General features: G+C 39.6%; 1 protein-coding gene across 1 annotated transcript; it reads left to right on the forward strand.

Moving 5' to 3' along the window:
* The first annotated feature begins 6,846 nt into the window (after window positions 1–6,846).
* On the forward strand, window positions 6,847–27,007 carry CTR9 (CTR9 homolog, Paf1/RNA polymerase II complex component). The gene is made up of 25 exons (XM_063397689.1): window positions 6,847–6,960; window positions 8,770–8,868; window positions 9,622–9,861; window positions 10,211–10,328; window positions 10,903–10,992; window positions 12,269–12,417; window positions 14,636–14,743; window positions 15,245–15,352; window positions 15,476–15,712; window positions 16,425–16,514; window positions 16,618–16,746; window positions 16,851–17,034; window positions 17,617–17,705; window positions 17,962–18,147; window positions 18,327–18,414; window positions 18,639–18,787; window positions 20,848–20,964; window positions 21,121–21,266; window positions 22,672–22,743; window positions 23,543–23,678; window positions 24,117–24,263; window positions 24,696–24,853; window positions 25,168–25,264; window positions 25,583–25,695; window positions 25,935–27,007. Exons 1-25 carry the CDS (start codon window positions 6,916–6,918, stop codon window positions 26,344–26,346), a joined length of 3,507 nt encoding a protein of 1,168 aa, XP_063253759.1. The 5' UTR covers window positions 6,847–6,915; the 3' UTR covers window positions 26,347–27,007.
* Window positions 27,008–27,241: the final 234 nt, after the last annotated feature.

Consider the following 27,241-nt stretch of genomic DNA (forward strand, 5'->3'; position numbering starts at 1 on the left):
CACAAAGGAATTATGCCTAAATGATAATTAGTTATTAACTAGTTAAAGGTGTTTCTCTAAGAAGTTTTGTGTTTCCAGCACATTATGAATTACCACACATGCACCCTGAAATTCCAAAATTATCTGCTAAGGTGCAAATGAGAACCCAGTGAGATAACAAGGAGGAATCATTTGTGAAAAGCACACCTTCTTTCACTTGAATGGCCTGATCTGTCCTCATGCACAGTCACTTGAGTGATATAAATAAACCTTTACTCATGCTTGCAGAGGCAACACAGCCCTGAGAGTTTCTTTACTGCCTTCTGAATCAACAGAATTCTTGACTCAGTGCCAGCAGTAGCTCTCTTAGTGCTAACGTGCAAGCAGGAAAAAACACAACTTGACTTTCCCTCGCAGGCTGAGCTTGCAGCTGGAAATGCTTTTATTTATCAACACACTGCAGCAAGGGTGGCAACTCCAGCAGCAAGGACTGCAAGGCAGCAACAGGACCTGACTGCCTGGGCAAATGAAAGCAGCTCTGAACTCCAGGCACACATCCATGTGCATCTTCCTGAGAGAGAGCAATTGAATTCCTTGCACTATTCCATCTTACTCACTTTGAGGATGGTAGATATTGTTCTATTAAGAGCAAACCCCAAACTTTCCAGGCAGTTCACCATACAGCATTTCTAGTGTAGCAGCTTGCTACTGCTGTGCCTAGATTCCATTAACAACACGGGCTGGAAATACTAAATCCAATATCTCCCAGTACAACCACCCTGACTTACCAGGGAATACCAGTTCTAGAAGATGCTGTGAGAAGGAATCCCTGAAAACTTACAACCGTACATTTTTTCCTCTCTTAGTGTGATTACCTGCTTCTGGGAAGTTACATTTCACTGGTACTCAGTCAAACTACTTTTAAGTGAATACTTCTTGCTGCTCACACATCACCATTACCCCCTTGCCACGTGGCATTAGAGGTTGAGCAAGAACATCTACTCAGAGCAATATGAAGCAATAGGTCCCAAATGATCTAGTGAACCCTTCCTTAGAGTACCTCCCTGCATCTTAAAATAACTTCTGCTTCTGCCTGATAACATTTACTGGTTCTCTTCCAACCTGAGGCCTTAAAGAAGACAGCCAGGCTCCTGCTTAGTCCAGAATCAATGGCTCTGCTTGCATGGATCAAGTGAATTGTGAACTCACGTGTTGATAGGAGATCTGAAAGCCTTGGAGCACCTGCCCACAGCGCTTCTCAAATCACCGCACAAAGTGTCCCCGGCCTTCCAAGAAGGACGTGCAAATAAACACTGCTGGGAGAAACACAGAACAGACATTTCTTAAATAAATTAATAGCTGGATACACATTGTGCTATTGCACTGGAGTTCTAAAGTCATCTGATGTTTTTCATCCCCAATGTAAGATGACAAAAAATAGTTTTCATTATTAGCAAGATGCATGTTAAGACATAACACAGAATCGTTGGCATAAAGGCCATGTTTGAAAAGTGCACACCATCTTCCTGGGATGAAACAAATTGCAGATAATATTCCTACTTTACAACTAGTAATTAGATCCAGTATAATAATAGCTCCCACCTTGAGTGGGAAAGAAATTAGAATTATTACTTTTCTCTCCCATATATTTATTGTCATTTCCCTCGGAGCAAAAGTTGTTAGTGTGCTCAAGAAAAATTAATGACTTCTATCTGAAAAGTAAGAGATGTTAATGGAACATTGGGGAGGAGAAAAACTGAACAGATCACTCAGATCTCATCTAGCAGGACAGGATTCTGCCCACAAGAAATAAGGATATCAATCTGTATAAACATTGTCACTTATAGGGCTTTAACAAAAGCAGAAAGGGTTCTTTAAGAGAAAAAAATAAAGGAGACATAGAAGAAAAGTAAATTATCAGAGAAAGGATTTGGGGTGTCAGATGCATGAAAATCAATTGGTTTTTTCTATTTAATTCCTATGTATAGAAGTCAGCATAGAGTTTATAATATAAATCACATTAACGAAAAGGATGTTAGAACAAGCAGTCACCTCCAGGAAACAGAGAAAGATTTGTTGACATATTCCCATAAGCTTTCTTCATCTTCAGGCTGATTCTCAGGCTTCATCCTTCCTGAGAACTTCAGCACAAGTGCTCACTGTTATTTTTGGAACTGACTCTGCACTCAAGTCCTTGCTTCCATAATGTGTTTTTCCCTTCCTTAAGCTTTCTGTTAAAAACTTGGGGTTTACAGAGCATGCACAGATTTCAGAATGCAAAGAATTGTTTTAAAAGGGATATAACACAAACAGGATACAGTTTAAATTAAGGTTAAGTTTCTCCACTACTTTCTAACATTTTCCAAAGTACCATTATCCTACCAGAAGATTTAGACTTCTATATTTATTCTGCAGCCTTGTATTTCCATTTTCAGTACACAAATAACATTCCATTGAATAGGGAAAGTATTTTATTCTAAGCATTTTATGAAAAACAACTGTCATTATCAAATGCCAACATCTTAGGGCCAAGTACCTGTCAAAAAACCTCCAAACATTTCATGTAGACTAATTTAATCAAAAAAGACTAGAGGATGACAGAGATGCTACATCTCAGTTATTCGTGGGTTGGCTGCTAATACTTCCATGGAAGCACTAATATGATTTAATGAGTTAGAAATGTACTGCTCATTTCAAAGAATGTGGTACCAGAACCCAGACATCCTCCTGGAAGAAAGTTTGGCAAGGAATAATCAGTGTAGTCTCCACCTCAAACTTTTGTTTCTTTTCAGCTTTCCTCTGAACAAGTGTAAGCTTTTGTAAACTAAGTATTTCTAAAAGAGAGAGGATACAGAATGGCAAAATTCTTCATGTTCAGCATAAGTAAATTGATTAAAAATTAATATCTCTGTTAATATCTCTTGCCAGCTGTATCCAATTGGGGCTTGTTTACTTAAGGACATTCACCTGAAGCACAAATGGGAATTGCTGAATTGATAATTGCTTGGTAATTTGCTTGCAAAGAATAGTGGGTAGGTAGGTAGAGGCCTTTTTTTTAATACTGATTTTAAAGCAGGTTCATCTCTCTCTAGGTGTAACTCTATTTAAGAGTCCAATTTTTCCAGCAAACATTCTATACCAAAAATCAGTGATATTTTCATTCTTTCCATTTCAGCACTGCAGTGTCATCTGATACCTCCACAGCCTTTTGTGTAATCCTCACTTGTCCCATTAATTGCTGACATGCATTTTAAGCCTGAAATGCTGATGGATAATCCCTAAAAACAGCCTCAACCAGGAAAAGAGAGGAGGGGGAGGAATAATCGGCCTTTTCCCAGTAACTCTTTGTTTATGAGCTGTTTATCATTCAAATAAAATTCATCACTGAACAACTCACTGTTTATCAATCACATCTCTCAAAAAACAAGTAAAATGTTTGACACGTTGGAAAACACTAAGCCAAAGCCAAAAGGGTGACTCCGACAGCAAAGTGCAAAGCTATAAAAAGAGAGAATATTGAACTCCAGAGTCCAAATCCTCTGTGAACAGAACGCTGGAGAGTGACTGAATAGGACTCATCCCTGTGCTTGCCAGAAGGTGGCAATAATTACACCGTACTTGCACGGACAGCTTTATATTTAGAAAGCTGGGGAGGATTTAAGCATTAAAAAAATGAACTTCACAGAATTGCACTTGTACTGCTAACTTCTTATGGCACTCCTCAGTTCCCACCAGCCCCACAGGAGACAGAACAAAAGTCTCCTGCATCCTACAGCTGCCTCTCTCGAGTTTCCTAAGAGAAACTCTATGAAGAAAAGCCAAGACAGGACTGTTCTTCTGATTCATTCTTTTAAACCACACTTTTATACCTACTAAATGCACTATGGAGGTGGTAGATGGCTATCTGTGAAAAAAGCTAACAAAAACTGAACAGGCAACTCTGTAGGTTTAGGTGACCCTCTAACTCAGTAGAGCATAATTATGTTTATCAGATAAGTAAGGCAAACAATCATGTGAAGAAACATGGGAAAAAAGTAGTAATGAAAGTTAATAATCCTTTTATCCAGCATAAAATACTACAGCTTTTAGTAGCTACAAAAAAGTATTTCTTGGTCTGCAAAACCACAACACCTTCCAGTGAAACATTAACATAAACCAGTAAGGACCATCCATTCTTCCAGCCCTGGTTTGTTACACCTCATGTTGTTTTGAAGGAAAAAAACAGCAATAACATTGCTCAAAATCCATTTAATATGGCCCACTTTATAATTCCTTACCTTACCTTACCAGGAGAGAAAATCCTAACTCCTTAAAGCAACAAGTTTGAGATACAGTGGCTAATAGCCTCTGGAACTAGCACAACATTAAAATATCTAATTAAATTTTTAAAAAGCCGATTAAACTCATTTTTAGCACTTGTTAAACCCATCTGCCCAGCACTTTACTAAACTTTAGCACTTTTTAAACCCATCTGCCCAGCACTTTACTGCTTACTACCTTTTCAAGATGTACATATTGTGTCAGGCCTAAAGCAGATAAATCAATTCTGATGGCCCTGGACAGCCCCTCCAGGTGCATTTTGCCACTGCCCTACCTGAAGCACAGAGTTTTTCATCCTAGAACTCAGCTGTAAAGATATTTTGCTACTAAAACATCCTGCTCTGACCAACCAGCTGTTCCCAACTGGGGCTTGTTTATTTAAGGACATGCACCTGAAGCACAAATGGGAATTGTTTAATTGATAATTGCTTGGTAATTTGCTTGCAAAGAGTAGTGGTTAGGTAGGTAGAGGTCTTTTTTTTAATACTGGTTTTCAAGTAGCTTCATTAAGCTCAATTTTTATTCCTGATAAAGGCTTATAATTCTATATGATAATGAAATTTTCAGAGTGTGTTTTTTACTGTATATAACATATATCACAAATGACAGTTCAATTTGCTGCATCTTACTTTAATATAAGTTTTTCTTGTTTAACAAGACCTTCTTAACAATCCAAGCTTAAAAGTGGTAAATTATATTTCCCCAGTAATAAAATTCAAAGAAATAATAACAGAAGACAGCAGGATAACACAAGCCTCTTTTCTTGAAATGTCCCTAAGCACTCATAAAGTGAAAAAAAACCCAGCGCTTTTCACTAGAACAATCATTTACACACTAAAGAGATGCTACATAGCCAACAGTAACTTATTGTTGTGAGTGTATATGGAAAAAAAAAGAGTCTTCCTGCTTCCAACATAAAAGTCAATACTATAGTAATAAAATTTTAAACTACTTAAAATGCGTGTAGTAGGTTTGCACCAGGGAGCAAGAATTGTTCTCCCCCTTTAACTTTGGCATAATATTCTTAAGGTTTGACTCTGTAAAAACTTGCATTAAACCCAGTTTTCTGTCCATGACAAAAATCTCATTTTCTACAGACACTGGTAAACAAATACCTCAGGAATAAGCTGTCTTTTCAATTCAAATAGCTTCAGCATTAACTGAAATATCTAAAAAGTAGTATATTTCTGAAAAATCGGCCTATAAATCAAAAAATAAGGCTTAGGAATTATGAGCATCTATTAGTCAGCATTTAACTCTGCTTAACTTTGGTTCTGGCATGTTTTTTGTGCAAAAATTCCACACTCCCTCCCATAAATTTCAACATCACTCAGCTTCCCTGTCACGTTTCTCTAAAATAGGCATTTATGGAAGAAATCTACCCAAAGAGGTGAAGAAATATTTGGTACAATACATTGGAGCAAGTAACTCAGTTCAGAATAATTAGTGCATAAAGAAAATTCAGAAGGTTACATTCAAAATGTTAAGTAATTAAAAACACTACTTACTTTGGCTTCACAAAACAGGTGACACTGCAAGTCATTGCCACTGTAACATATAGTATTACAGCAATTCATACTTATTTTTAAAATAAAATTAACTAATTTAATGCCTTACAGTTGTGAGTATCGATTCATTCAAAATTTTGTAGTCTGTGGATGATGAGCTACAGGACAAAAATCAAGTTAGCTCTAGGTTTAACAGGTGGTGTAAATAACATCGGAGGTTGGAGTTTTTAAAAATAATTTCTGTAGAAATGTCTCTGAGGATCTTTTAGTCTTACTACCTTCTTTTTTCCCTTGGTACAACAGTAAAAAGGACCAAGATGGGTCCTAGGTTACTGTCCTTGTGTGTTTGATCCAAATATGCAATGCGTCTGGCATCATAATTAGAAAAACACAATTTAGGAGCCCAATTGTGCAATTCCTTCTTGACTTTGCACCTCTGAGGGGCTGAGTCCCTCACACAGAGGGGGCTCTAATCCGTATTTGTAATTAAAAACACTCACCTAACCGGAATACAGTCGGCCCAGCTGTGCCTGAAAAATTGCAAACACGCATCGAAAGTATTACACCAGCTGAGCTAGTCGGATAATACCAATTTGGATTTACCCACTGGTTTCCCACGAAGATGGGGAAAACCCGCTCGTTTTAACGCGGTTATTTTCACATCTTTCGAGACGCCGTGAGGCGAGGCGCCGTCTGAGGGAGCACCCAGGTGACCCCCCTCGATTTACCAGCGGGTGCGCGTACACGCGAACACGCAGCGCTGCCTTTTGGGCTTACAGAGGTGTTTATATACCAATTCCCAGGGGCAGGTGTGTGGTGTGTGCTGGGATGAGCGGGCACTGCCCTTACACCGCCCTCACACCGCGCTCACAGCGTCCAGGGGGCGGCCCCGCTCCGCCCCGCTCCGCCCCGCTCCGCCCCGCTCCGCCCCGCTCCGCCCCGCTCCGCCCCGCTCCGCCCCGCTCCGCCCCGCTCCGCCCCGCTCCGCCCCGCTCCGCCCCGCTCCGCCCCGCTCCGCCCCGCTCCGCTCCCGAGCACGTCCGGGTCGGGCGCTGCCGTGAGGGGAAGTGCGCGCGGCGGCCCCGGCTCCGGCAGCGCCGTCGCCAAGATGTCGCGGGGCTCCATCGAGATCCCTCTCCGGGACACCGACGAGGCGAGTGGGGCGCGGGGAGGCGGCGGGGAAGGGGCGGGGAGGGCGATCCGTGCCGGGGCGCCGGCGGTCGCCGCTGCCGCCCGTGGTTGTGCCCCGGGCTCGGGGCGCGAGTGGCGCTCGCAGCCGCCGTGCCGGGGTCGCAGGTGTGAGTCCGGACACATTCTGCCCCGCTTTGGTGTGTCAGGGGTTTTTGGTGTTCCTCAAGCAGCGCATAGACACAGGCAGGGCAGAGGAGTCACTCTGTAGAGTTATTTCACCGTGGGACTAAAAACTTGTTCAACTTTCCTTCATTTAAGGTACACTGTCACAAGCCAAGGTTAGAAAGATTCAGGAGAAGTATGTGGAAATTTGCAGCGTAGAACAAAGTTTGACGTGAAATCGTTCCATGGCAGATACTAAATTAATAGTGTAGCTAAGTAAGGTGTTGAGACATAATGCCTACAGGTTGAAGAATATTCTCTGTGAACATCTGTATCCCTACTCTTCTATATATGTACATATATACATTCATGTATACATATGTTCGTATGCACACAGACATTCATATATGCACAAATATAGATATGGAAACAAATTTCTGTATGGCTGCCATTGAAGTTTTAAGTCTCACAAAATTAGTTTATTCTATGGCGTTTACGTGTTCAAGGGCTTTTTCTTCTGTGGCAGAAATATCTGTCTGAGGTGTCAACATGAATTGTGATCTTGGTGCTACTGTTCAGGCTAGGACTATTTGAATCCCAATGTTCTGAATTAATCACTAAGGAATGAATAAAATACCCAACCACTTACCCCTGCTCTTTTTTACTTCTGTGTTTATTTGCTGTGTTTGTAATATCTGTTTCTCATTCACAACTATTTTAGTTGACAGATTAGGCCATTATCTGTCAAAGAGGAGGTGTTATGCAAGACAAACTCAGAACTAAAATGAGCAAAAGTTAAGCAGAAATATTTTTGCTACTACTCCAAAGTCTTGCATGGTCAAAACTATAAGCGTTTATAAACTGGATTGCTCTAATTCAGCCTATAGAGGAGTCCCAGCATTGGCAGTCAGGGTACAACAACTGCACTTCTTTCTTGCTGTAAAATTAACTTGTAACACAGATGGCTAATTATTAAAGGTAGCATGGCTGAGTAAGGTGAATTAACAAGCTGTTAAATTGTGTTCCCAAATATCCCATCTGGGGAGTACGTGTTCCTTTTTCCTCATTTTGTCATATCAGAGGATTAGATCAACATGGGAGACTAGTACTCACAAAACAGTACCTGAATGATGAAAAGTTCTTGATATCATTTGCTGCTCCTATCTATACTTGTGAATATTCAGCAATTTAGCTGCTTCAATACTCTCCTAATTTCTTAGGGCATAAAGATGCCTTTACAAAATTTCAGGAATCTAAGCCTTAGGTATTGAATTTCTGACAGCAGATGACTTGGAAGATTTTGTCTCTGAGCCAGATCTCTATATTACCTGTAGGAAAAGTTTTAGAAAGTCAGCAGCGTGCAATCAAGTTGATTATTAGCTGATTCTGAGCATGAAGTCCATAGTGAAAGAAGCTGAATTAGGATCTCTGCTTATTCTCCCTCACTTGTGTCCCAAACATTGGTTTGTCTTTTCTTTAAAGAGAGGCCATCGCTTTTATCTCATACAGAATGCAATATATTATCTCTCCTTCCTTTGTCCATAACCTTGTTTAAACACAAATAATTATTTATGTTTTGTGCTCTGACAGGTCCAGTTTCCTTTGAGCTCAATGCCAGATGATGTTTTTAATGCTTTATGAAAGGATGATCTGTGTTGTTTGGTCCTAGGTTATTGAGCTTGACTTCGATCAGTTGCCCGAGGGTGATGAAGTTATAAGTATATTGAAGCAGGAACACACCCAGCTGCACATATGGATCGCCCTAGCGGTCAGTACAGATACAAATTGTGTGTTTAAATACTGCATTCACATAATCAAATCATTTCCATTTCCATACTCTTATGACCAGGGATAACTGAGCTCTGAACAGGAACTTTATGGGGTCATTCAGTCATTGGTTTTAGGCCAGATGGTTCTGATTGATACATGCATATTAGGATTTTAATTTCATCTCTTTTTCCTGAAACCATGCCTCTTGAGCATTGCTTTCTATATTTTTTCCCCTCAATCCATACTTTTCCTGGTTTCTGCCTTTGACTACGTGCTTCATAAAAAAGCTATGCTGTGGAAAGTATGGTTAAATGTTAAAACATGAAAGAAGTTCAAAGAGGAAGACCAGTGGATTCTTCACTTATAAATAGGCCAAAAACTTACATTTTGAGGTGGTGAGGCACTGGCACAAGTTGCCCTTAAAAGTTGTGGGTACCCCATCCCTGGAAATGTTCAAGGGCAGGTTGGATAGGCCTTTGAGCAACCTGTCCTGGTGGAAAGTGTCCCTGCCCATGGCAGGAGGATTGGAATGAGATTATCTTCAATATCCCTTCCATTCCAGACCATTCAATGATTCTAGGACAGAAAAATATTTCACATTATCAGAATTTCTCTGATGATACCTGCATTTATTTCTGCTATATCCCTACATTCTGGGTTAAAAAAAGAGCGTGTGTGATATCTAAAGCATCACCTTGATATGTTATGCACTCACTGGGGTGGCACTGTCTGCTGTAACTGTGTCGTGTAGCTGGAGTACTACAAGCAAGGCAAAACAGAAGACTTTGTGAAGCTGCTGGAGGCCGCTCGCATCGATGGCAACCTGGACTACAGAGACCACGAGAAGGACCAGATGACATGTCTGGACACTCTGGCAGCCTACTACGTGCAGCAGGCTCGCAAGGAGAAGAACAAGGACAACAAGAAGGAGCTCATCACCCAGGCCACCCTGCTGTACACTATGGCTGACAAAATCATCATGTACGACCAGGTAAAACCCAGGTCTGATCAAAGAGCCATTTTTGTGAGTTAGTGATTGTAAAGAAAACAAAGATTGATTCACCCAAGGGAAGATAGAAAGTGCTTATGCTTTAAAGTCACTTGTAAGCAAAACTTGTATGTGAAATGTACATGGTGCCACCAGGAAAAAATCTCTGTAGCTTGGCACACCTGATACAACTACTTCAGTCAGCTTTGGAGGCTGGGAGGGAAGGATTTGTATTCTCTTGCTTGATAAGTGTAAGAGAAATAATTTAATTGTTAAAAGCATTATAAGCATTATAGTCCAAACTTCATCTTTTACAAAGATAAAAGTATTGCAAATTCTTTTCCTTGTCTAGAATCACCTATTGGGAAGAGCCTGCTTTTGCCTGCTTGAAGGGGATAAGATGGACCAAGCTGATGCACAGTTCCACTTCGTGCTCAACCAGTCTCCAAATAATATTCCTGCCCTACTCGGTACGAGTTTATGGATATTTGTAAAAACCTGGTCTCTCTGATTGAGTTTTGGAATGAATGAAGTGCTTAAGAGGGTGTGTGTAGAGAGAATGTGATCAAAATACACATGGCAGAGATTAATTCAAATTTGGAAAGTACACACAGGTGGAAGATCTAGAAAACATGCAGTGCTAGCTGGCATCTTCTGAGACCCATGGGCACAGATCCAGTCCAGCTGTTTATGCTTCCCTGGTGGTGGTAATGAAGCTGGACAAGGGTGAAATTACCACTAGTGAGGGATCAACAGACTGTAGCACTTGTAATTTAAGTCCTTCACTAGTCTTAGTAAGTGTCTTTCCTTTGGACCAATAAGGAATTAAATTTCTGCAGAAAAAGATGAAAATGTAAATTTAATTTATTTTCATGTTTGCTTTTTTCATATACTTGACATCATCAAATGTAATAAAAATTTTCTTCTGAAATTTCTGTTATTTTTAAACTGTAACTTTTGAAAATGGGCGCAGCACAAGTTAACCAAATAATACTTGAGCTTCTGGTTTATAATCTTGGTTTTATTCGTGGTGTGTTCTAACAGGTAAGGCATGCATTTCTTTCAACAAGAAGGATTATAGAGGAGCCCTTGCCTACTACAAGAAAGCACTGCGTACCAATCCAGGCTGCCCAGGTAAGACAGAAAGCATTTGCTACTGGAGGTACTTGCTGTGCTTGCAAACTAACTCAGGTCTTCCTAATTCAAATTCAAAGGGCATTTTTGTGGTCTACATCTGTCAAAAGACTCTTAGCCCTCATTAGAGGGATTTAGGGACTCATTGACTTGAAGTATTTCTTAATATTTAGAGAAGGAAGTTGTGTTTAGGAAAATTCTTTTCTTTTTTTAAGTATTCACTTTTAAAGCGGTATTACAAAATGGGATTTTGCATCTAAGAGAAATTACAGTTGTATGGGGAAGGAGGGAACTGTTCAAGACTTGCAGAATTTCTTTCTCTGTAAGCTCTTGGAATAAAGCTGAAGAAAAAACAACAGTAATGAAGCAAGACATAAAAAGCAAAATTCTACTTAGAGTGCATGATGTGAGTTTTGCTGGTCTTGTATTATATTGTTTATGCAAAAATCCGGGAATGTGATTTTTAGTGGCTGTAAAAATGATACATGGGATTTAGATACATTAATTCAAGGTATTTACGTTGAGATCATAAATACTTGAAAGTCTCTTGAGAGATGTGACAGACTTTGCCATAACCTCTCTGAGAAAAGGTTTATTGAAAAGTTATGTGTGTTCTGTGGTCTGCTTTACCATAAGAGTGCTTGCTACAAAAGCCTTCCTTTTCAACAAACATCTTCCCTTTGCTCCCCTTTTTCTAACAAACACTAGGTTGAAACTGCTGTTTATAAATTCTCTGTACTCTTAGATGACAAGCAGTCTGAAAGGACAGTATGATGTGAATTTTCTGTATTGGTCATCTGTACTTGGCCATGGAAGTTGGAGGATGATAAACAGCATGTAAATCAGTTGATCATTTGAGGAGAAATGCCAGCTGACTTCTTTATTCATCCATGTTTTCTGAAGACCTGCTCGTCTGGGGTGAACTTAACTTACATAAGAAATGTCCAGCCCTTCTATCTGGCAATTTTTTAATGCTTTTCTCTATTATTTTTTAATACATTCTCATGAAAGTGATTTTTTATTTGTTTGGCATGGGAGTCTGTGGAAGACAGATCAGTGTTCTGTGGTTTATGAAGAAATAAATTCTTACTAATACATTCAAGTTCATTTTGTGGCCAGCCAAGTATGGGCTGCTGCCTTGAAAAACAGCAAATTGTTACATGGCCTTACAGGCTTTAAGAACCTATGAAAAATTCTGCTTTTGCTCCAGATTGTGAAAAAAAAAAAGGCATAAAGTTGAAACTTTGGGATTCTGAGCCATTGTGTTGTTCTCTAGCCGAGGTTCGGTTGGGAATGGGCCACTGCTTTGTGAAGCTGAACAAGCTGGAAAAAGCTCGCCTGGCCTTCAGCAGGGCCCTGGAGCTCAACTCCAAGTGTGTGGGGGCCCTGGTTGGACTGGCTGTTCTGGAGCTCAATAATAAGGAGGTGAGTCTGGTTAGCAGCAATCCATGCTCAGCTTACTTTCTTCTAGCTAGAAAAAATAAATTTTTTATCCTTTCAAAGATAGTCCAGTTATAAAATGGGTGATAACTTTTATGGGTGAATAGTTTTAAGTCTGTGCTGCTGTTGAATGATATTATAGATAGGTGCTTGTGATGTGAGCAGCATATTATGAATTGCTTTCTTCTATTGCTAAAAATCTTCAATTCTGTTATTTATGGAAGAGTTAGGTACAGAAAAACAGTGCTAGGTTAACTGGTTCATTTAAAATAATAAAAATCCATGGTGAGATATGTGAAGGGAGGTCAAGATAAAAGATACATTCCCAAGAGGTTAGAACAAGTTTTTTAGAAGTTTGGGAGTTAAGATCAAATTTTCAAAGTTACATACAGCCATGCATGCTGCAGGGTAAGCCAAAGAGTAGGCAAGAAGAAATTTTAACTGGGCTGTTAAAAGTGCAATTAAGTGGTGATCCACCTTTCTAAGAATTGTATCACTGGAAGAATACATGCAAATATAGCTTAGTTGGGATCATAACTTTCTTAGCATGGGTTAACCATCTCAGATATTATTGCTGGAGGATGAGACCCTTAAGGGTTTTTTTTAAAAATAAATATTGTTACATAATTGTATGTGGCTAAAATGTAGTGTGCTGCTTTCTGTAGTTCCCTAGACAAATCTTTTGTTAGCACAGAATGGCTGAAAATTTCTTACTACTTCATGAGGGAAGAAAAACCCTGTTAATGCTTCCATGAAGAAACTAAAAAAAAAAAAGTGGGCATGAGAGGCTTTTTCATAAAACTACAGAGAGAACCAAAAATACTCTAAAGTCAAATTTTCATAAATTTCACAGATGAATATCTTGGTATTTTTCTTTTCCTGAAAATCTTTTGACTGAAGTCAAGGGATGAACCCACTCTCCTGAAGATTCAAAAAGCTGTGATTAAAAGCTGAGCCACTCCAAGATGTTTTGTGTTCTTTCTAAGAAATAGATCATCTGTGCTTTACTTCAAACTGTTCTCCCAGCTCTGTAGTAAAAGTTAGTGTAACATCAAAGAGTTGACACAGGGAAGGGAAAAGATTCTCTCTGAGTATCAGACTAATTGCTATCTTTTTTGTGCTTAGATATTTTTAATGTTTCTTCCTCCTAGAAGATGTTACGATGTCAGGTCAGGGTTGAGACCACTGTGTCCTCATTGAGGTGTCTCTGGTGTGTTTTTCTTAAATGGAAGCATTTAGAGCTTTGGGACCTCTGCCCATCTACTGGATCTACTACAGACTCAAGTTCCTGGAGAACTTGGACAAAAGCACAGTGTGATTATAAACCACATTTACCTTTGAAAATGAAGGCGGGAATGATTCAATATCTCTTTATCCAGGTGTATTGTTATGCTAGGTTTGGAAAGATTGCACCCATTCAAACTGAAATTGATTTTTTAGCTGCCTTCATGTTACTTTTTAACCTCTTAAAACTTAATCAATAAGACAGCTTTCTGCTCATCATAATTACAAAGTAAAGCACAGAAGTTAGATGATTTCTTGATAGCATTTTTTTGTGGTTTTGTTCAGAAATAAGTACAGATTAAGCTGACATGCTTGTCATACAGATTTCATGGTTGTCGTAAATAAAGAGCAGTTATTTTATCAGTTGTGGGTTTGAACTTCTAGGTAAGTCACATTTTCACCCATGGGAAGCTTTCTTTAAGGTGTAAAGTTTCTTTAGAAAAGAGTAAGTTGGTGCAATGATATTGTTATGTGAACACCTCAAACTTGTACTGATTATAAAATGAGATCTTAAGTTGTTGGTTAGATTTTGAACATGATAAAGGCTTCATTCCAGTGTTGAATGAATTGAGTGAAATATCAAAACCTAAACCAAGCAGGCACTAGGGTCACTGAGCAGTAGAAGGAACAGAGGGAAGGCCATCAGGCTGTGAGTGTGACATGTCAAAGGACATCAAGACTAAATCCTTTGGGGTTTTTTACTTTTTTTTATGCTAGAAAGTCCTGCTTTGCCCTTTTCCATCCTTTTATGGTAGCTTCATTTCCCATTTTCCACCTGTATGCTGCAGGAAAATCCAGTAGCTGAGTTTAACTTTTTTTTTGTGAGCTCAGTGTGGTGGTGTCAGAAGTCCTGAGTTTTGAAATGCTAATAAGATACAGATATTGAGGTGCTGCTGATACCTGTCAATGTTTCATTTAGGCTGATTCCATCAAGAATGGTGTTCAACTCCTCTCCAGGGCTTACACCATTGATCCCAGTAATCCAATGGTGTTGAATCACTTGGCTAATCACTTCTTTTTCAAGAAGGTAAGAGATCACTGAAATTTTACAGTTAAATGCCTGATAACCTCTGAACAGCAAGAGTTCTGGTTTTAGATTCAAACACATTTCATCAGGTGCCTAATATCTGTTAATCTAGATGAACAAGTGTGAGGTTTTTGGCCTGAATTTTGTATAAACCTTTCTCAAGAAAACCAAGAAAAGGTACACTTACTTAAAATCAACTTTGTGCCCTGATGGGGTTTTGAGTTTTTGATGTTTGGGATTGTTTTTTTTGGTTGGTTTGGGGTTTTTGTTGGTTTGCTTTTCCCCCTCCTCACTCCACCATGCTTTTAAACATGGAACAGAGAAAAGAACAGTAACAGCTAAAGCTAAATCTGTTGTTATTTAGTCAGCGCTGAGGCTAAAGCTTTGTTATATTTTCCATGTTTAAATCCTAAAATTCATGTTTAAATCATAAAATCACCTGACCATAATAAATAAAGTGAAGACTTCCAAATTTCATTCATTGCCTTTTTTTTTTGCCAGGACTATGGTAAGGTACAACACCTGGCTCTTCATGCTTTCCATAACACAGAGGTGGAAGCGATGCAGGCAGAGAGCTGTTACCAGCTGGCCAGGTCTTTTCACGTGCAGGTAGGGTAGCTTGTAAGAGTCCCCTTTGAGCTCACATTTTAAAAAAGTCTCTGTCACAAAAGTTCATGCAGAAGGTCACCTTTAAAGCCACTGACTGTTCTTCATTTAATTCCTTTTGATTAGGAAGATTATGATCAAGCTTTCCAGTATTATTACCAGGCCACTCAGTTTGCCTCATCTTCTTTCGTGCTTCCGTTCTTTGGATTGGGTCAAATGTACATTTATCGAGGGGACAAAGAGAATGCTTCACAGTGCTTTGAAAAAGTCTTGAAAGCCTATCCTAACAATTATGAGACTATGAAAATCCTTGGATCTCTTTATGCAGCTTCAGAAGACCAGGAGAAACGGGATATTGCAAAGGTGAGTTTTCCTTCTGCCAGCATCACATTCAAGAGTAGGACTTGGAAATGAGACTTGAAATCAGGTTGTTCCTTAAGCTGAATAAAACTCAGGGTTAGATGGCTGTAGACATGGAATATTTCATATGGGCCATCATGAGGGATCTTCCTGTCTGTGAAGAGTCACAACTTCTGGACAGAACTGAGACTACGCTGGGCTCTGGGTAAAGCACGTCCAGGAATTTAGAGAACCCCCAGCTTCATGTCTCTATTTGGTACATGAAAAGGGCAGAATTCTTTCCATATATAAATATAAAATCCTCTGAAGATGGGAAGTCAGCTCATGATTTCCTGAGCTGGTGATTTCTAGAAAGCAATTGTCTTGGCTTATCTGGAAAGACAGCAATGCTTTTTTTTTTAAATGAAAAGTATTTTAAATCTAATGTTGGGTAGATAAATGCAAGAAATGTTAGACATTTCTCTTTACGTATTGGTGTAATAGCCTTTGCTTCTTTAAGACTTGGAGCAGATTTTCTGTTCTAGAGAGGAATAGAATAATGAAGGAAGGAAACTAATGCAGATTTTTTACTGTGCAGATGTTTAGGATGTTTGCTTTTGCAGTATGGTATATCTTTCTAGTGTTAAGGTTAATGCCTTCACTCTTTGTTTTATTTCCATTTTTTAACAGGCTGTGTGTTATTGAAGTAGCATAATTCTCTTCTGCTGTTTTTCAGGGGCATTTAAAGAAAGTCACAGAACAATATCCTGATGATGTAGAGGCATGGATTGAGCTAGCCCAAATTCTAGAACAGACTGATATACAGGTATTATTAATACACACTTGGTGAATGATGTGTGTGTTTTTCATAGGAGCATGTGGAGCTCACTCCCTTCTTTCTTTCATCCACGTTCTGTTTCTTTCCAAAGGGTGCTCTGTCCGCCTATGGAACAGCCACACGCATTCTGCAGGAGAAGGTGCAGGCTGATGTCCCTCCAGAGATCCTGAATAACGTGGGTGCCCTGCACTTCAGGCTGGGAAACCTGGGAGAGGCAAAGGTATGCAGCTACTCACAGTTTGAGTGGTGTTTCTGGATCACACAGAAGTTTTTCTTTGAGGATGTTCTGGAGTGCTTCATTCCCCTTTTCTTCCTGTGCTTCAGAAATACTTCCTGGCGTCGCTGGACCGTGCGAAGGCAGAGGCTGAGCACGATGAGCATTACTACAACGCCATCTCTGTGACAACATCCTACAACCTTGCCAGGCTCTACGAGGCCATGTGTGAATTCCACGAGGCGGAAAAGCTCTACAAAAACATTCTGAGAGAACATCCCAATTACGTAGATTGTAAGAAACATTTGGTGTTTCAGTTCTATGCTCGTCCTTACAATGCCAAAAATCTTCTGGTTGACAGTGTCTCCTGCTCTTCTTATGTCTGTCTTCCCTTGTTTGCACAGTAGTTTTGGGGCTGAGCTGTACTTTGCCACAAGCTGCAGCACACATCATGCCCCACGTTCATCTGTAGCCTTTTCCCTGCTTGTTTTCCATTGTCACTTGTGGATACCCTTCCCAAAGCTTGTGGAGAGGGAGATCTATTTAAAGTGGAGGGAGAAGAATGATCTAACTGATGGATCCCTCTTTCTTTGTGATTTTTCAGTTGTCTTTAACTTATGAAGCCAATTTAACTATTTACAATACTTCAACTATTCAAAACCTGCAGTTTTTGTGTGGCCATCACAGGTGCAAATTCCTCTTCCCATCATATTTCTGGTTGTGAATAGAATATGAAAGATGTCTTAGTGTTTGCTGTCCTTAGCTGATCAAGAGAAAGATTTCTTTTGAAATTCATGCGTGGACAATATTTTCTTTCTTCAAGATGACTTTACCCTGTTCCCTGATTTTTGTTTTGTTTTCTATTTTTATTTTCAGGCTACTTGCGCTTGGGAGCCATGGCCAGGGATAAAGGGAATTTCTATGAGGCTTCTGACTGGTTTAAAGAAGCACTTCAAATAAATCAGGTTTGTAACCCTTTACAGTGTTTAACATTAAAACACTCTAAATAATAAGTTAATTTAAAATTTAATTTTCCTTCTTTTGTGTTTTTATTTTGTTGGTTCACATAAACTAAGAGAAGAAGAGAGGGCTGCTCTCTGTTTCATTTGGGGTTCTTTTGATTATGGAATTACATTTAAGAAGAGTAACACTTTATTCTTGAAAAAGAACCCTTGCAAAGGAAAAGAGTGCTTTTGTAACTTAGAGTGGATTTTTATTTAGGATCATCCAGATGCTTGGTCTCTGATTGGCAATCTTCATTTGGCTAAACAAGAGTGGGGTCCAGGACAGAAGAAATTTGAAAGAATATTGAAGCAGCCCTCCACACAAAATGATACTTATTCCATGCTGGCTCTTGGCAACGTCTGGTTGCAGACTCTCCATCAACCCACAAGAGACAGAGAAAAGGTAATGGGCATCTCTCTGCCCTGTGTGTGGGTTTGTTTGTTCATTTTTTGAATGTTGTTAGCTATTCAGAGTCTCTTCTTGATGTCTGCTTGGCATCTTCTAGTTCATAAAACCTCTGGGTAAATTTTTAATACCCCACTGTAGAAGTGAGTGATGAATTGGGGCATTTCTTTCTGCAGGAGAAACGTCACCAGGACCGTGCCTTAGCCATCTACAAGCAAGTCCTCAGAAATGACCCCAAGAATTTGTATGCTGCTAATGGCATAGGTGAATATCAGACTCTGGTTTTCCTTCAGAAGTGATCATGTTCTTAAGATTCATGCTTTAACAGAGAATTGCTTTTCAGGGCCTGAGCACTGTAGAGTGGAGCCCAGGAAATGGCAGCTATGTCTGGTTTTGAATTTTATTGAGGCAGTATTGAATTTTCTGTGGTAGAAGTGCACAGTGCATGAACCAGGGAGCTCACAGTGTCCATATTCCTCTGCCCTCAGGAGCTGTCTTGGCACACAAAGGTTATTTCCGTGAGGCTCGTGATGTTTTTGCCCAAGTGAGAGAGGCCACAGCAGACATCAGCGACGTGTGGCTGAATTTGGCACACATCTACGTGGAGCAGAAGCAGTACATCAGTGCTGTGCAGATGGTAACAGCTCCACTTTCTTCAACTACCTCCTGTCTTGCCTTAGATGACTTCTAGATGTCTCTTTGTTGTCAGGGCAGCTGGGAAGGTTTCTGAGCAGTGTTTTAACAACTTTTAGGCCTATTTCTAAGAAGCTGTTGGCTGTCAAGTCAAGATTTAGTAACAGACTGCCAGATGTGAGCGAGGGGTAACAAAGCACCTGTCAACTTTTGATACTTTTTTTTGGTAGCAGGGTTAGAATTTTGGTGGTGGAATAAATTATTAGTCAGAGGGGTTTCAGTCAGTGTAGTTACTGTATGTGATTTGCATTCAGATGTTTCCAAAGCAAGTAAATACAATTTGCTGCTGGGATTTTCTTTTAAATAGCAACAATTCCTATTTTTGTTCTTGTACATGACCATGTGAATGCTTTAAGAGCTGTCTTAAAAGCTGACTGGGCTGTAATTTCACTCACCACAGTGAAAATCACAAAATAATTCATGTTGGAAGAAATCTATTGAGGTCAGCTAGTTTGACCTGACCTGCCCAAGCAAGTAAACGTTCAAGTGTCAACCTATTCTGAATAAATTGGCTCAATTAGCTCATGAAAAGCCTACAAATAAGCTTAAAAACACAGCATATGCTGACACAGGACAGAAAGTAAGAACAAGCTTGTGTCATTTGAGTCCTTGTTGAGGCTCAAGAATGCTTCACTCAGAGCTATTCTGAAGCTTTTTGGGATGCTTAATCAAGAAGTGTTGCTGGGCCTCTCTTACATGATCAGGAGCTCAGCAGTCACTGGCCTCCAGTGAACTGATGTTAGCAAGCATTGGCAACATAGTCACATTCAGTCTGTTGTGCTTGAATGGGATCTGTTGGTTTTTTTAGCACTTTGTCTATTTTTATTGACAAAAAGCCTAATGAAAATCTCATTTTAGCAATTGTTTAAGCAGGGAATTACAGTGGAGAAGTGGGTATCACTTGCACCTGTCAATTTGGGAGGAAAAAATATTTTACTTATTTTTTAAGTTATTTAAGAAAAGTTGTTATTAGAAATGTGTTTATTTACTGAAGTGTTTTATTCTTCCATGGGTTCTGCTGTGCTGTCACAGTGTGAAATACATGATATTGGACTCAAAGGGAGACAAATTGAATTTACTAGCCCAGCTTACTGCAGCCACAATAATTATCCTACTGAGTTCTCTACCCTAAAGCACACAAATCTGAGGCAGGCTTGAGCAAAACACAAAATCTGTGATGCTGAAGGTGAGTGAAAACTGGGTGCTCACAGCACAGTGAGATCCAAGAGTAACAACCTCAGGTGTTACAGGTCAGGGCAGTTTTTCTGTAGTTGAGCTGTAAATAGAATTTACTTTGTGTTTTTTGCAATTTTAGAGGCTTGGAGAGGGTGAAGGGTTCCTTGAGAAAAGAATATGTCAAACAGAAGATGCTTTTTACTGAAAATTATAAAGTTTGGTGGTTTTTAAGCCTTTAATTCTAGACCCATGAAAGTTATGATAACAAGTCATCTTTTAGATGACTTTAGGGAAACTGATATCCCTTGGCATGGCCTGATATCCAGTTCCTCAGCTGGATGGACAGAGCAAACTTGATGTTGAGTTATCTGCAAAGTCTGGATTCTTTTTTTAACTAACTAGTTAGATATATGGAATTACTATATTAGATATATTTCAAATGGCAAAATATCAGATATGAATAAAGAAAATAGATTGTTTATCCCCCTCCCATACTGTGGAGAATATTTGAGTGGTCTTAAAATGAGTCATGTTGGTTGGACTTTGTTGCAGTAAATGGTATTTTAAAAAGTATTCTTTTCTATTTAAGACCTGCAGAGCCTTCTGGGCTGCAGCCAGTTCCTAGAAAAAAGCAGGTACTTGCTATGGAATAGGAGAGAAATGTTCTGATCATTGAAAAGGAGGCACCCATGTAGCATAACACACTTCTTTAAAAAACAAAAGGCATATTAGCAGTAATGCTTTTTAGGAGTAGAAACATTTGCTGGAGTTAGCTAACCAAAATAACAAACCACTGTTGCCTTTTGATTTTTCTTTCTTTTATTTCAGTATGAAAACTGCCTCAGAAAGTTCTACAAGCATCAAAACACTGAAGTGTTGTTGTATTTGGCCCGAGCCCTGTTTAAATGTGGCAAATTACAGGAATGCAAACAAACTTTGTTAAAGGTATGGATCTAGAACATCATGGATTACAGAACAAAATTACTGTCAGTTGATGTGTGTTTGTGTTTCTTAACATTTGGGATTGAAATGATGGTGTTTTCTCTCTGTATGTCATTTCTGTATCCCATTGTACCTTATCTTAAAAACATGGTTTTCCAGGCCAGGCATGTGGCTCCAAGTGATACAGTCCTCATGTTTAATGTGGCTTTAGTGCTGCAGAGACTTGCTACCTCTGTCCTGAAAGATGAAAAAAGCAACCTGAAGGAAGTGCTTAATGCTGTGAAAGAACTGGAACTGGCCCATAGGTAAAGAGCATTTGTTTCTAATCATTATAATCTATTTTCTTGTTCCCTTACAGTATACCTGTAGTCTTGGGCACCAATCTGGTTAGAAGAGCAATCACCTTCTACAAAGCACTGTGCAATTGTAGAGTTTTTAGTAGGAAAACAAAAGGTTGGGCCTGACGAAACTGTGTGTTCGGATTTTGTTCCAGACCCAGTTTTGTTTGACCAGGTGCCAATGTGTTTCTCAAAGAGTTTTGTTATTGCTGTGACCAAGATGCTGTTCTTCCCAGAGATGCACAGTTGAAAAGTTCTACAACTTGAATACTATTTTATGACTTTTTTTAAAGCAAACTATAGGTTTTAAAAGCAAATATGTTTATCTTACATAAACATATTTAATGACTGGCAGTCCTTTAAAACTAATTTCACCCTCCTTTTGGCAAGCAAAGCCCAGGTGCTGTCACAGTTTAAGAACAAAAGCGGTTTCTTAAGTGCATTTGAGATATTGTAGGTCTGTTTAAAAAGCAATAATTTAAAATTTTGTGCAGACACCAGTGTGATTAATCTGATCCAGTTGTCACCATCCTTGAACAGAGCTTTCAACCATTTATCCTGCTCTAGGTGTAGCTGGTGCATGATCTGTGCATTCTTAGCTCTGCTGTTATGTTGAGGACACAAGTTCTAACTTAATGAGAAGAGTGTTATTTATTGTCTTGAAGAAGTCACATGAATTTATTTTTGCCTATTAACCAAAATTTTTGGAAAATACTCTCCATAGTCTAGACCTCAAGCAAGGAATTATTGTATTCATATACCCAAGAATTTGAGTCTAGCACAAAAACACTTCATTTGAAATGTGTCTGAGGATATATGGGAAGAAACTGTGGCAATCTTTAAAGTTAGGAGTAATTTTCTTTTAAATTGGAGAAACTTTTCAAAGCACTGATCATCATAAGTTATTGATCTACTTGGAAGTTTGTTGTATTCTCAAGGACCTGTCCAGTAGGTCAAGGGGGCTGTTCTGAAAGGATTTTTGAAAAACAAGTTTTCCTTCCTTCTCTTATGCTGAATTCAGGCATGTAATCTGTGACAGATAAGGAATCAATCTGTTGGGGTCAGCAATGTCCTCACTGGTAGGAGCCAGCAAATGAAATCTCAGAACTCTCTTTAGAATTTTTAGAATTTTTCCTCTCCAGAGTGGTTTTAGAATGCTTTAAATTTGGGAAACTCTGAATGCACTTTCTAACTGTTAAAAGGTGCTGTATTAAAAGGTGTTGGCACAGAGGAGATTGGTGAGATTTCCTCATCTCTTTGACTTTTACAGGTTTGTAATTCAGGAGTAAATGCTTTGTTTTAAGGCAAAATTGTAATAAATATGTAAGTAATGCCATATTTGCTTACTTTGGTTTCTTGTGATTTCCTTCAGGTACTTCAGTTACTTGAGTAAAGTAGGTGATAAGATGAGATTTGACTTGGCACTTGCTGCTACAGAAGCCAGGTAAAAAAAAAAATAAAACACAAAACAACCCACAAAATCCTTCATTTAGATTCTAAGTGGAATATTTTTGTCTTTTTTTTTTTTTTTTTAATTAAAACGGAATTCCAAAATTTCGACTGTCACTTTGTTAGAACAGTAGAAATACAAGTGCAGGGTCACTCCCTACTACTGTTTCATTCTTTTCCTGTGTTTGTTTCACTTCTGCACATTCTTGGAAGATTTCCATAGCCCTCTTCCTGTACTGTACATCTGAGTGGGTATCTTTGAAGCACTTTGTGAGAAAAGAAAATTTTAATATTAGAAAAAATGTTATTTTGGCATCAGCCAAAAGGGTGTTGAAAGCACCTTGCTTTAATGTTTCGTGTGACTTGGACACTTTATGCAACCTGAACTCTTACACTCCTGGGTATTTTAAGCTTGAATTTTGCCCTGCCTTTCCAATTAGGTTTGTTAGGTTGTTGTGATGAAATACAAGTTCTTGTTAACTATACTTCTGAAGCTCTCCAAATTGGTTGGCATGATTCCTTTTATGTTCATGTGTGAGTTTTCTCTATGTGAATTGGCTAAGTTTGAAGTGTGAAGCAATATGTTCTGAAGTGATACCTTTTAAGATAAATTAGCTTACTAAAAATGCTTTCATTCACTCAAAAACCTGCACTGCTCTTCTTTGTGCTATTTCAAGTAGCTGTTTTTTTAGTTCACTGGGAATATGAACATCATGTTGTGATGCAGGCACTGCATAAAAGCATTTCTTTTTGTGTTTGCCCCTTGCCTTACCTGAGAACCTCGGATTTTGCAGGCAGTGCTCTGACTTGCTGAGCCAGGCCCAGTATCACGTGGCTCGGGCACGCAAGCAGGATGAGGAGGAGAGGGAGCTGCGTGCCAAGCAGGAGCAGGAGAAGGAGCTGCTTCGCCAGAAACTGCTTAAAGAACAGGTTTTGTTCCACTCACTGCTGTACATTGCATTTTACGAGTGTGCACACTGACAATAGGTGTGCTCCTGGTGCTCTGGGGTGGTACCTAGTAGCTGTTTTTCTTAGTCATAGGAAGTTGTAGCTGAAAATATCACAGCTAACAGGTGATGCTCTTTCTTCCCCATAGCCTCAGTTGTATTTAGTTGCATAATGAAAATAAAGCAGATGTGCCAGAAGTTCTGCCATCAGCCCTATTCTACCGTGGGCTTTTTTCTAGAAAACTTTTTGCAAAAAATCTCTTTTTTTTTTTCCCCATGGGCACCTTCTGCTGTGACACAGAGCATCAAAAAGCAATTTCCCAGTCTTCTGACAGCAAATCATTCCTGTCTCTGCTGATATAATCACCACAGTGGTGATTACCAAATACAGTGGTAATGGTTGGCTTCCTTGGTGTTTCAGGAGGAGAAGCGCCTGAGAGAAAAAGAAGAGCAGAAGAAACTTCTGGAACAAAGAGCTCAATATGTGGAGAAGACCAAGAATATTCTGATGTTCACTGGTGAAGTAGAAGGATCAAAGGAGAAAAAACGTGGTGGTGGTGGAGGCAGGGTAGAACAGAATTTTTTAATATCTTTTTTTTTTCTTTCTTTTAAACCTCCTTTATTTTCCCCTTCTGATACATGGTCTTTTGCAGGAGCACAGGGTTTTAATTTCAAACTTCTATGCTCTACTGAGTAAAATGGCACAGGTTTAATACTAAAATGTCAAAATTGGAAGCTAATACTTACAAGTTCTGAGCATGGTGGCATCACTAAAATGTGTTCAATTGTTAAAATAATGGAAGATTATCTTATTATGTGCCAGTTTGGAATCAGTTTTTAAATGACACCCATCTTGTGCCAACTTTCCCATAGGCTCTAGAAGGTCTGCATTTTCATCTCCTCCAGAACATGTTCAGCTCAATTTCCATGTTGAAGTGTTTCCTGGTAGCTTTGTGACTGGGATGTGAATAACAGGTTGTGTTGTCTGTGCTTCTTGCAGCGTTCCAAAAAAGGAACAGGGGAGTTTGATGAGTTTGTCAATGATGACAGTGATGAAGATCTGCCCGTCTCTAGGAAGAAAAAGAAGAGGAAGGGCAGTGGCAGTGAACAGGATGGGGAGGAAGAGGAGGGTGAGAGAAAGAAGAAGAAGAGGAGGAGGTAGCTGATACTTGAATTCATTAATTATTCATTAATGTTCATTTAATATTAGACTTCTCTGAGCAATAGTAGGGCTTTTAAGTAAATTCTCTGCAGTCTTTTGTAACAGTTTAAAACCAAACTCTTACCAAGAGGCCACATGGTTATTTTTTACATACACATTGCACATTATAAGACTTAAACAACCACTGCAGAAGAAGGAGGAGTAACACTTGATGAACGGGACATTTCTTCAGACTGGTATTTCTGTATGTTTTAAGGGTTTTTGCAATATTACACTTTATAATGCCATATAAAATGTGTTTCTGTTCAAGACCCCAGAAGGCAGAGGAGGGGAGCGATGATGAAGAACACGAAAATGGCCCGCGGCCTAAAAAGCGACGTCCACCCAAAGCAGAGAAGAAGAAGGCTGTAAGTTAAACCCTGAGTAACTGCATCACTCTCTAAATATGCATTTGGAGTTCAGCATTACCCTGGTCAAGAGAGATTTATTAGTGTTGAAAATTACCTCAAAACCTCTTGAAGCCAACTGGCCTTAGAGCTTATTTTTATCCTCCTCCCCTGTTGCTATTGCTGCTTCAAGGATGAAAAGGATATTTCCAAAGCCATCTAGAATTAAGTGATAGTAAATGGAAAATATTTTAAAAGATGTCTGGTTTTCAGAATGTATTTCTACATTTGGGCCCTGTGCCACATGAACAAGCAGCCCTTTGTTTTGCCCCTATACAGCCCAAACCAGAACGTCTGCCTCCTTCAATGAAAGGAAAGATCAAATCAAAAGCCATCATTTCATCAAGTGATGATTCTTCTGACGAGGACAAACTCAAAATTGCTGATGATGGGTAAGAACCTTAATTAACTTTGTACGAGCTTAGAGTTTCAATGCATACCCTCAAGAGAAAATGCAGTGTTAGTGAGATAACGCGAAGATAACGAGAAATTTGTCATTCTACTCACAACATCCCTTCCCAGTGCAAAATAACTCCACTCATTCTTCCAACACTAGCACGACCCAAATCCTGGTGTCCTGCTTTATTTATCAGCTATGGGGAGCACTTTTTCATCCCCTTTTCCCCCACAGGCACGCCCGAAACAGCAACAGCGATTCTGAGGACGGGGAGCAGCAGCACAGCAAGCGCATCGTTTCCGACAGCGATTCCGACGCCAGGAACAAGTCGGGCAGCGAGGCAGGCAGCCCCCGGCGCTCCAGCGCCCGCGCCTCCGACGACGACTCCGACAGCGACGGCTCCCCCAGGAAGAGGCGGCGCTCGGAGTCGGAGCAGTCGGACAACGAGTCCGTGCAGTCGGGCAGGAGCCGCGGCTCCGGCGCCTCCGACAACGAGTCGCGCCCGGCTTCGCGCAGCGCCGACTCCGACAGGGACTCCGAGAGGGGCTCGGAGCGCGAGGGCTCCGCCAGAGCTTCTGGCAACGAGTCCGAGCCAGAGGCATCCAACGAGGAGGGCTCCGAAGGGGGCTCGGATGACAGTGACTAGAGCTGAGTTACACCTTCTAAAAACCTTCGTGTAAATAGATCTCAGTTACAGGGGAGAGAGAGTTTTTATATTTCAAAACTGTGATTTCAGGAACCTGAATGTTTTAGGAAGCTGTTGTGAGACCTTCTTGTGATGCTTTCTGTTAGTTACTAATGGATGTTTCTCTAAGTTGACTTATGGTGTATTTTTAATTTGAAACCACTGTAGGTGCACAGAATCTCTGTCCTGTAGTCAGCACGCCGAGGAAGGAATGCATGTAAAAACTGTGGAACCTAAAATCTCCTTAGGTGGTTCAGTGTGGCTAAAACTTTGTTCTGTGATAATACATGCATAGATGGATCTTAAAATCCTACCAGATGGGACAAAGAGCTGTGGATATTTATCTTTTTCCTCACTCGGCGTGAAGGTCAGTAGGGAGGTTTTTCTTACTTTCTGTTAAAGGGTAAATGTGCCACGATGCAACATTTTTATGTTTTCAAGAGTTTGTTCTTTTGCTTCTGTTTTGGTGTTAAATCAGTCAAAAATATGCAGATCTTAGAGAAATTTTATAAACTAGTGATGTAGATGAAATATTTAAATTGGCTGGTAAGGACATTTGGGAGGACTCTGTATTACTTGAGAAGGGTAAAGCTGCAATGTCACAATAAAATGTTCTTGCCTATTTGCTTGGAGTGATTTATTTTGCTCCTTAGAAGGTATAAGCAGAATATCTGAAAACACTGAATTTGACAGTGGAATCTGTTTGGAGGAGGTGGTCTTAACTGTATTCTAAATACATGGCTTTGGGAGCTAAGTCCTTTCATATAGTGTGTTAAGGAATAACCATGAAAAATTGCTGTGCTCTAGACTAAATCTGATTTCTCTCAGTGGTTCTGAAAAAAATCAGTGTTTTCTA

Source organism: Prinia subflava, chromosome 5 (assembly GCF_021018805.1).
Source record: "Prinia subflava isolate CZ2003 ecotype Zambia chromosome 5, Cam_Psub_1.2, whole genome shotgun sequence".
NCBI lineage: Eukaryota > Metazoa > Chordata > Aves > Passeriformes > Cisticolidae > Prinia > Prinia subflava.